The following is a 10754-nucleotide window of genomic DNA, read 5'->3' on the forward strand; positions in this document are numbered from 1 at the left end:
TTTTGATAATATCTTGTTCATAAAAATTCAAAAAATACCACAGACGAATCACAATCTGCCAAAAACGGTCTGCCCTCGGTTTTTCTTAGCGTCTCGTGTTAGTCTGGTTTTATCTTTTGTCTCGCCAGTCATTTGCCCAACAGTGTCACGTGAGAGGAAGGGAGCTAGCGCTGCGGTATAAAATCAACGTGCGGTGACTGGTGCGTTCGAGACACTTCGTAAGTAAAAATAAATCAATACAAAACATTTAAGTGAACAGGTGGAAGGTGAAATAACAAAAGGTGAAAAAAAAAACGTGGCGTAAAAGAATACGTGATATAACAAAAGCGTGCAACTTGAAAATGAAACGGAACAAGTGGGCAAGTTCTTTGGCGCTACACGAGCACGTGTTCATGTAAAACTTAGAAAGTTTTTGACATTATTTTCTTCGAATATGCATAAAAACCCGTAATGATCGACCAAAAACCAGATGGACTTTTGTTGATTGCAGCGAATTAACCTATTGTAACTAAATATGATAGACAACATAAGTTGTAGCAGAATAGTTTGTAAATGAAAAGGTTTAGAAAAGTTCTGTGAAAGGAAGTTAACTTATTTGTTTGTCAATCCCTAAAAGTAAACTCACATAAACGTGACAAAAAACTCGTCATATTCGCTTGACGCGAATTGGCGTTAACTCCGACATGAACAAAGCGTGATTTAGTTAAGACGTGACTTGAAGCGACTTCCCTTTATTTTGGTTATACACCACCTCGAGCTATTCATCATCTAAATGATCGACCTTCCATATATAGTTGCAGCATCGTGTTGTGTGACCACCGGCAGCAACATACGGTTTTAAGGGAAGTTAGGGATGTTGTACGGTACTAAAAATCTGTAATGTTTTAGAAGCGCTGAAACCCAAGACCCAAGGAATATTTTTCTGCAATAATTACTCATAGCGTGTGAAATAAATTGTGAAATCTCGGTGGCGGATTTTCACTCTCTGCAGAGAACGTGTTTGCTGTTTGTTTTCAAGACTGCATGACATCATGGCTTGCCCTATTATAAGCACGGCGTTGGGCCAAGCCAAAGGATTCGCACTCGACAAAGCGAAATGCGACGAAGCGAAGCAAGTGTTCGCTTTCCTGGGTTTGCCCTTCGCTAAACCACCTGTCGGATCGTTGCGCTTCGAACCTCCACAGAAGTAAGTCTAATCTTCCTAATGCTTTAAAAATTTAAGGTAAAAAAAAAGATTTTATCTACAAAGCAATTGTCGCAAACTCTACGATATTTGAACGGTTTGTCATTAGCAATCACTGATAATACGGCTGAGAAACACTATATGAACAAAACGACGACTTTTATGTACAATGAGAGCAACAAGCTCCCAGAAGAGTATGTACAAGCAATGAGGCAATAATGATCAACGAGCTGCAGACACTTGCACGTTGCTTTGACATATCAGTTCTCATCAGTGCAGCTGGTGACTTGACAGCGATGGTGGCCATGATGATCTACTGCGGTTCGTTTCCGGTAGTTCGCAGTTTGGTACTAAACGGACCGACGTCGAAGTCAACTTTAAGTGGAATAGTCCGTGTCTAGTTGGTGAGCTGCACAAGTCAAAACAATGTGCACAGCAGACTGCAACTTCCTTTCATCGAGAGCTGTCGTTTCAACCGACTACAGTCGTGTAACTTATGTAGATAGATACTCTTAACTACCTCACAGAAGGTCGATAGGGAATTCCCCCGGTCCATACGTGGCTCCTTGAACGTGCGTTTTTACGACGTCTAAGTAATATAACTCTAATATTGAGTTTATTTTAGCAAAAACGTTGTTATGTACTAAGAGCATGTTGTGTTGGGAATTTGTTTAAAGACCATGAATTTCGACTTTTGTCGAATTACCTGGTGAAGGAAACAAACCTTTCGTTCGTAGGTTTTGCTTTTATTAAATACCACTGTTTAATGCCTTGCTAACTATTTTAGTTCGGAAAGAAAGGTATTTTCAACAAACATATCCAAAACGCTAGTTTAATCATGCCGAGCATGAACCGGGGAAATCCCCATCGACCGTCCGTGGGGTGGTTTAGGTGTTTACCACTTAGATAAGCTATCAATATTCCTTTCCAAGAAACGAACCAAAAAAACACGATTTTAGATGTTTGAGTATATTTGTAATCAGAATATTTTTGTTCGTAGGCCAGATCCATGGAAAGGTACATTAGATGCCACCAAACCTCCACCCATACCCATGCAAAACAGTTACCTAATGGAACAATTGCTGCCATACGTGCCATTTCCTATGATCTTTGACGAAAATCCCGATAATATGAGTGAGGACTGTTTGTACCTAAACGTCTACACCAGTAACCCCAACAAGGAAGCAAAAATGCCGGTACACGTGAAAAATTTGTTTTTAGTTTAAAGAAGACCATCATTCAAGACCTGCGTGTTGTTTATGCACAATCTTTCTATTTCATTAACATAATGGTTTAAGCTAAACTCTAAAAAGTGAAATTCACAACAAATTAGACTGGGCCTTTATTCTCATTTTGATTATATATGTTAAGGTTTTGTTCTGGATTTATGGAGGAGGCTTTACTGTGGGTGGCGCTGGAGTTTATAATGGACAAGCACTTTGTGGTCTACACGACGTGGTATTGGTCGTACCACAATATCGTGTCAATGTGTTCGGATTCTTTACAACCGGGAAAGACACAAAATGGCCCGGAAACATGGGATTGCTCGACCAAGTCATGGCACTGGAGTAAATATGAATGGTGTCGGCAACATCAGTCAAAATTAAACGATGTTTTTGCTTTATGTGTGCCTGATGGTTGTATTGTATTGTATATTTATATGCTTGATGGTTATATTTTGCGCCTGATGGTTTATCGTATGTAAGTACAATAAGCCTGTAGCAACACAGTATTATGCAGTATGACCTAATTTATCCGACCTGAGAAAAAAGTAATATTTTGTGTGAAAGTGAGGCATTTTTGGTTGAGAGAAATCTCATATCACTTAAAACTCACTTAAGTTTTTCCAAAGGTGGACACGTGACAACATTGCTTCTTTTGGCGGTGACCCAAAGAACGTTACCATATTTGGTCAAAGTTCCGGTTCCATTTCAGTGAGCATGCACGTGACTTCACCCATGTCACGTGGTCTCTTTCAACGTGCAATTAGTCACAGTGGTGCAGGAACAGTGGCAAGTAAGATATAAAAACAATAACAGTAGAACTTTTAATATCTATGTGCGCTATTTTTAGCTATGATGATACCAGACCAATCAAATTTGAGATCCGTGATCCTCAAGGATTTAGGAATCCACTCCATGGACCCCGAGAAAATTATGGACGAACTCAAAGCTCTTGATGCAAAAAAAATACTAGAGTGTTTAGAAAAAGATGTAAATATTCCCGAACTGAAAGTGTTTGGCAAAAACTATTGCTAAAAATTTATTTAGATATCTTATTGGTGAATGTAGTTTCCTTTACTAATATCGAAAACACATCTGCTTATCATTATTTCGGACATTTCGCAGAACATAAACCGAATGATGGTGGCCACCATAGACGGAAAGTTCGTTCCCAAACACACAGCACAACTTCTGCAAGAGGGAAACTTCAATCCAGTTCAATACATCATAGGAGTTTGCAGCAGTGAATTAGCGGGTATACTCAGCTATTCTCAACCTGCAAACTTTAATACCGGCTTGGACAAAGAAACCGCCAGAAACATCGTGCACGGAATGTTTTCGCAAATGTTGCCGGTATTACAAACTCACTTTTTGACTATATTTGTTCATGGAATTATTTTTTGTGACACGACTCACAGATAAACTTACGTCGGGAAAGTTTGATCTAAAGAAAAAGAAGAATGTAATGATTTTCAAAATCCTGATACAAAATTAAAAATAACCTATCTAAATAAGTTTCAACTAGAAAACGTACAGCATTTTTTGTATTTAAAGCCAGAAAAAGCAGATGTGGTGTTTGATTTCTATTGCAAGGGGATTTCCGAAGACAAATACAAGTGGAGCAAGTTGGTATCTTGTGTGTTAGGGGACTCATTGTTCGTGAACCCTTCAGTACAACATGCATTGGCACATTCTGGTATGGAACTGTGTCGGAAGTTACCTAGTTATATTATTTTGGTTAATACCTTCTCCAGATTTAAAGAACATCCAAAGCCATAATGGTGAATTTAAAAATACATGGAATGTTTTTCCAAAATTTGTTTGGCTCCTGGTGTTTAGCCGACAAAATACAAACAATAGCTGATTTTTCTATTTCAGGTTCTGGTCACGACACCTACTTTTACTACATGACCCAACAAACTCGCATGCATCATGATGACGCTTATTCTGGTGAAGTGAAACACAAGCCAGAGTTTTGTGAAGCCGACCATTGTGATGATGTTTTCTATACCTTTGGTTTCCCTTTTATCAACGGAAAATTTACGCTTGATACAAAATGGAGTGAAGAAGAGAAGGAAATGAGCAAAAAGTGGATGAACACCATCTGTCAGTTTGCAAAAACTGGGTAAGTGTTAAACAAATAAAAATTAAAAATACAAACACTATCTATTATTGGTTTCTTTAGCTTTTGTTTAAAAATTTTCTATTATTTGCCTACGTGACTAAAGGCACGTTTTGGTAGAAAATCGTCGATGATATAAGGTACAACGCTGTTATTTCAAACAAATGCTGAGAGCCGTTTATTTTAGGAACCCAAACTGTGACGGAGAAATTAAATGGCCGAAGTACGACGCAAACAATAAACAACACCTTATTTTGAAATGGCCGTACGAAGTTGGATCAAACCTCCTAGATAGCAAAGTCAAGTTTTGGTCGGAAACTTTTCCATCTTTGTTAATGTAACCTTTATCTTTTCACACCACTTCCTATTTACTTCCATGCAAAATATTTACTTGGACTGTTTTTTGCTCTAAGCTGTAAAGAACAGAAAAATATAATGTAGATAACCAGACTTATCGTCGTGTTTTTGTATTCTCACTACAGTCATTAAACTAAGCTGACAGTTTTTCCCAGAAAATCCCAGAAATTATAACTGATAGACATTACGTAACATTATTATTATAGGCGCAATTATGTTGAGTTATAAGCACAAATGCACGAAACACCTGTGTATGTGCAACGATATTTTTACACAAGAAACGATGCCCAGCATTGTTATTGTGACCACTTGCCTTCTGGTTTAAAATATAAATGCAATGGTTATGCTATGTTGTAATGTGTCTCAGCCATTGTCAGACAAGCGTTCATGCTTTAAACAATGACACAAATGATCAAAGATTTCAAACATTCCATCGGCAAATAAATTTCTGAAAATATGTAACATCAGGATAGCACAATTCGTCAAAAAATGTTACTTTGTAACAGGAACGTGAAGGTCACACGGACGGGTGTGCCCTAACGTCAGCTAACGCCACTCCTTGGCACCCTGTTTACCTTTACTACCACAGACGCCAAGTCAGCGATTCATAACGTCAATGATCGAGCTTCGTTTGTTCCGCCATTGTTCTGAGTAGGTGAACCAAAGCACAGCACAATCATTGTAGAGCTAGCAAAGCTGTATGTTTGGGGATAAGAAACAAACAGAAAAAGAATGTTTGTTGCCTTAGCGGATCAGAAGATATCGGAAAGACAGTTGTGTGATGATTTAAAAAACTGTCTTTTAAAAACGCTGGGTGAATTTGATTTATAATTTACAATTATGCAGGTTTAAATATATGTCAGAAACGTTGCAATTGTAAAAATAGTTTTGTGCAGTTGAAAACTGTATTACGATATGAGTTGTCCCATTGTAAGTACGCAGTTGGGCCAAGCAAAAGGATTCGCTCTTGACAAAGCGAAATGCGACGAAGCGAAGCAAGTGTTTGCTTTCTTGGGTTTGCCCTTCGCTAAACCACCGGTCGGATCGTTGCGCTTCGAACCTCCACAGAAGTAAGTGAACTAACCTGCCAAAAGCAGTCAATACAGCAAAAAGTATTTTCTTTAAATGATATCTGATTTTTTGCGAATATTTGCAAACGGGTTGTGGCGTGCTTGGTCTTTATTCGTGGTAAATCGAATGATGCGAACATGGCGTGACCCATCACACGTGAGAAAGTCGCAAGATAAAGGAAGCACGCGCTGAAACTAAAACAACCCTCGACGGTATATACTTAAAATATAATACGTCTCTACAGGGTATGGTTTAAATTAAATCTCCCATGGCGCCCTAAACGTTTTACTCAGACACTATATCTGTTTACAGACCAGACCCATGGAAGGGAGTGTTAGACGCAACCAAACCTCCACCAATACCAATGCAAAATACTTCTTTTATGGAAAGATTATTGCCATTTGTTCCCTTACCTTTATTGTACAACGAAAATATGGACGATATGAGCGAGGATTGTTTGTACCTCAACGTCTACACCAGTAACCCCAACAAGGAAGCAAAAATGCCGGTTAACAAACGTGGTCTTACCATAATATATTTGGCACCGCGATTATTAAAAAAAATTATATTAAATGTTTGAATTTGACTGAAATGTAAGAACAATGAAAAAAATTACCCCAAAACGACACAAATTTGACTTCTTGTGTATGTTATAGGTCTTTGTGTATTTTATACGTCTTTGTGTATTTTATAGGTCTTTGTGTATTTTATAGGTCTTTGTGTATTTTATAGGTCCTTTTCTGGATTTATGGGGGAGGTTTTACTATTGGCGGCCCTGCAAGTTATAACGGACAAGTACTCTGTGGTCTACACGACGTGGTATTGGTGGTACCACAATATCGTGTCAATGTGTTTGGATTTTTTACAACTGGGAAAGACACGAAATGGCCGGGAAACATGGGATTGCTCGACCAAGTCATGGCACTGGAGTACGTAGAATAGTGAGAATTGCAGTCACAAGTCTGTACGTTCATAAACATGATTGAAAACATTTGCTGTTGAATTTTTTTCGGCATTGGTTTTTAAAAGTGGTCTTGATGATCCACCAAACAAAACAAATATTTTTGTGGATCGTGTTGGAAAAAGACTCATGTCGGTCCTAATTTAAGATTCATTTTCTGTAGATGGACCCGTAAAAATATCGCTTCATTCGGCGGCGACCCGAACAACGTTACCATATTTGGCCAAAGTGCCGGTTCAATTTCGGTGAGCATGCACGTGACCTCACCCATGTCACGTGGTTTGTTTCACCACGCAATAAGTCACAGCGGAGTGGGGACAATGGCACGTAAGAATAAATCATTGATTAAACTTATTGAAATATTTTCTGCAGTAAATGTTATTTGTGCTAGCTATGATGAGACCAGATCAGTCGGACGTTAGATCCATAATTCTTGGCGACTTGGGAATTGACTCCCAGGAGCCAGAAAAAATTATGAATCAACTTAAAGCAATTGATGGAAAGAAAATACTGGAGTGCTTGGAAAAAAACGTAAATTTTAAACCGATTATTTTGCTTTCATTATTCCAAAAGTTATAGATAAAAATTATTTGTTCGCCCCACTACGGAATGTGATTTCTGTTGGTTGCAGGAAATCCTTTCTTTCTCAATATTCGTATTATTTACAAGGTTGAAAAGAGAATGATGCTACCCACTATCGATGGCAAATTCATTCCCAAACACACTGCACAGCTCCTTCAAGAGGGAAATTTCAATCCAGTGCAATATATAGTGGGAGTAAACAATACTGAAGGTGCGGGTATTCTTACCCTTTCTCAACCTGAAACTTTTAAATCCGGCTTGGCGAAGGAAACCGCCCAACAAATCGTAAATGGAATGTTTGCTCAAGTTTTGCCGGTAAATATGCCAATAAATCGAATCAGACGGTTGTTATTTAAACTTTCTATGAGCTACATTTTTTTTAAATCGATCAAGGCCGTAAAGTTATTTTTTCAAGAACACTTTGTAAATCTTTTTGAATTAAATCGGTGAAACTAACCTATAATTTTTTTACCTTTAGGCCGATAAAGCCGAGGTAGTGTTTGATTTCTACAGTAAGGAGATAGCGGAAGACAGATACAAATGGAGTAAGGTTGTATCAAGTGTGCTAGAGGACTCAGCGTTTGTGGCGTCTTCAGTGCAACAAGCATTGGCCCATTCAGGTATAAAAACTATGTAAAATTCAGATAAGAAAGGACCATTTTAAAACTTTTTGGTACGATTGTTTTATCAGCCGAAATAAATAAATGCATAAACTATGGCTTTGAAAACAAAAGAACAAATCCTGTACTTGTTGCATTTTCCGCAAAGATTTTTCCGGTCAAGTTACCTAAGATGGTCAAAGTAGTACTGAAAAGAATTGTTGTTATCATTATTCCAGGTGCTGGTCACGACACTTACTTTTACCTTATGACCCAACAATCCCGCATGCATCATGACGACGCTTATTCTGGTGAAGTGAAACACAAGCCAGAGTTCTGTGAAGCCGACCACGGTGATGACATTTTTTACACCTTTGGTTTTCCTTTTATCAATGGTAAGTTTACGCATGATGCAAAATGGAGTGAAGAAGAGAAAGAAATGAGTAAAAAGTGGATGGAAAGAATTTGTCAGTTCGCCAAAACAGGGTGTGTTTTATATATATATATTTTTGTGAAAAATATCGTATGTTTTTATGTTTACGATTTCGCAGCTCCACTGCTTTAGCAGGTTTAAAAGTTTTCATTGATTTCCCATAGGTGTAAAGTTCGTAAAAAACGTAATTGGTGACTACGGTTGGAGTTTTAGTTGTTAAAAACGAGTTTTAACATGTTTACTTTGGCAAGAAACCCGAGCTGTGATGGAGAGTGTGAATGGCCGAAGTACAACTCGAAAACTAAACAGCATCTGATGTTAAAATGTCCGGTCGAAATTGGATCGAATCTTCTAGAAAGTAGAGTCAAGTTTTGGTCGGAAACTTTTCCATCTTTGTTGAAGTGACCTTCGCATTTTCACACAACCAACTAACTATCTAATTACATGTAGCTACCTAACCATTGCAAATGTAGAACCAATTTTATCATCGCAATATATTTGCATTTCAATTTATATACAATAGACTACACTTTATTTTTCCTACGTTTGTCTTTGTGATTTTAATGCTAATTTAATTGTTTATTTGACAATCTTTCGATCAGTATATACATGCAGTAATGATAATAATTGTCTGTTGGTTTCCGTTTTCTTAGCGGAGTGGCTTTCATGGTTAAGGTTGGAGGTAATCTTTGGCGAGAACATGAATCTGTGTCTGAATCAAAATTTTTTAACTCAAGTATCATTACAGTGTAAAAGATGAAACAAATATTTACTTCAAGTAAGTCGACGATTTAGCAGAGTGTGGACCAACATACGAGCACAATAAGATGTACTCTATGCTTACGCTACATTGATAGCAACAGAAAATAATTTTTTTGTCCCAACTGTACGAAAACCAATTATCCGCAGATGAAAACAAATATCCATAGCTTTACAACGAAGTAATTCTCTATTAAAACACAAGCTTGGTCGAGCACCAACTTTTTATATTGGTTACACGTCATTTGCAATTGCGACACACATACCAATACCCTTCAAGCCTGCCATAGCAGTAAGTGCTAAACATTTTGCTACTGTAGAAGAAACAAGCTTACAATTAAACAAACAAGGAGTATATTCTGCGGTGCAACCGGACCTTCAGTTTGATGGAAATGAGAATTCAACTCTTTGTATTTTGTTATAGCGGTAAACATATACTTTAATAAAGCGTTGTACGCTTCAACAGTTCACCACACGTTTAAGTCAACAACGTCCCTTTTTTACAAACGTAGCGTGTCTGTTTGGTTACGAAGTCCATTCGGCTGTGATCTCCTGATTAGTGAGACATGTTGCTGTTCACTGAATAAAAAAAAACGCTGGGGCCGAATCTGCGACGAGGATAGTATTTGTCATAACTGGAATTTGAACAAATTCTTACCACTCTGTTTGCCTACGGCCACGAAAGCGAAGTCAGCTGTTGATTTCAGTGATTGACCTCGGATTATTCCGTCAATATAGCTAGTCATGCGCTGTACGCACAGCTAATGGATAAGCACAAACCGTACAGCGACCTACCAGAGAGAGAGAGAGAACAGCCAGAGAGTGATAATGTGTTGTAATAACAAAATCCCAAAATATGGCATATATTTGAGTGATTAAGATTGAAATGGCATCGGACTGAATAATGCTGATTTAAGTTTAGATATCTACTAATAACTTTAAAGGGAATCTTTTGTGCACGTTATAGTATTACAACATGAGTTGTCCCATTGTAAGCACGCCGTTGGGCCAAGCTAAAGGATTCGCTCTCGACAAAGCGAAATGCGACGAAGCGAAGCAAGTGTTTGCTTTCTTGGGTTTGCCTTTCGCGAAACCACCGGTTGGGTCGTTGCGTTTCGAACCTCCACAAAAGTAAGTAAACCAAATTGACAAAGTTTTCAATTTAGTTGTTTAAAGATTTCCACAAGAAAACTTTGATCTGATTTTATCAATACGTGATAATTTTGTTAGTTTTGTTTACGTCCAGATTAGTGTTCAAAAATTTTTTACACTTGGTATACTGTGCCTCATGTTTTTCGTTTCTTCCAGCAATCTTTCTTTTTACAGACCAGACCCATGGAAGGGAGTACTAGACGCATCCAAGCCCCCACCCCTTCCCCTGCAAAGTAATTCCTTTCTGGAAAGATTGTTGCCGTTAGTAGCCTTGCCTATGATTTACAACGAAAGTTTTGATGATATGAGCGA

At 38.0% G+C, this 10754-nt stretch overlaps 2 protein-coding genes across 2 annotated transcripts in view; both read left to right on the forward strand.

Moving 5' to 3' along the window:
• Positions 1–892: 892 nt before the first annotated feature.
• Positions 893–4922, forward strand: LOC145890586 (pyrethroid hydrolase Ces2e-like). The gene is made up of 9 exons (XM_082981700.1): positions 893–1186; positions 2184–2379; positions 2555–2751; positions 3036–3199; positions 3257–3396; positions 3532–3759; positions 3961–4102; positions 4285–4531; positions 4716–4922. Exons 1-9 carry the CDS (start codon positions 1032–1034, stop codon positions 4867–4869), a joined length of 1623 nt encoding a protein of 540 aa, XP_082837826.1. The 5' UTR covers positions 893–1031; the 3' UTR covers positions 4870–4922.
• An 816-nt stretch (positions 4923–5738) lies between these two features.
• The window catches only part of LOC145890176 (uncharacterized), a 7824-nt gene continuing 2808 nt past the window's right edge, over positions 5739–10754 (forward strand). Inside the window, exons 1-12 of the mRNA XM_082981207.1 lie at positions 5739–5955; positions 6269–6464; positions 6689–6885; positions 7081–7244; positions 7309–7448; positions 7587–7814; positions 7978–8119; positions 8338–8584; positions 8783–8932; positions 9185–9206; positions 10258–10421; positions 10617–10754. The exon at positions 10617–10754 is cut by the window's right edge and continues 58 nt beyond it. Coding sequence (XP_082837333.1) covers positions 5801–5955; positions 6269–6464; positions 6689–6885; positions 7081–7244; positions 7309–7448; positions 7587–7814; positions 7978–8119; positions 8338–8584; positions 8783–8932; positions 9185–9206; positions 10258–10421; positions 10617–10754 — 1943 coding nt within the window. The 5' untranslated portion in view covers positions 5739–5800. The remainder of the gene's footprint in view (positions 5956–6268; positions 6465–6688; positions 6886–7080; positions 7245–7308; positions 7449–7586; positions 7815–7977; positions 8120–8337; positions 8585–8782; positions 8933–9184; positions 9207–10257; positions 10422–10616) is intronic.

The sequence above is a fragment of the Ascidia mentula genome, chromosome 2 (genome assembly GCF_947561715.1).
Source record: "Ascidia mentula chromosome 2, kaAscMent1.1, whole genome shotgun sequence".
Lineage (NCBI taxonomy): Eukaryota > Metazoa > Chordata > Ascidiacea > Phlebobranchia > Ascidiidae > Ascidia > Ascidia mentula.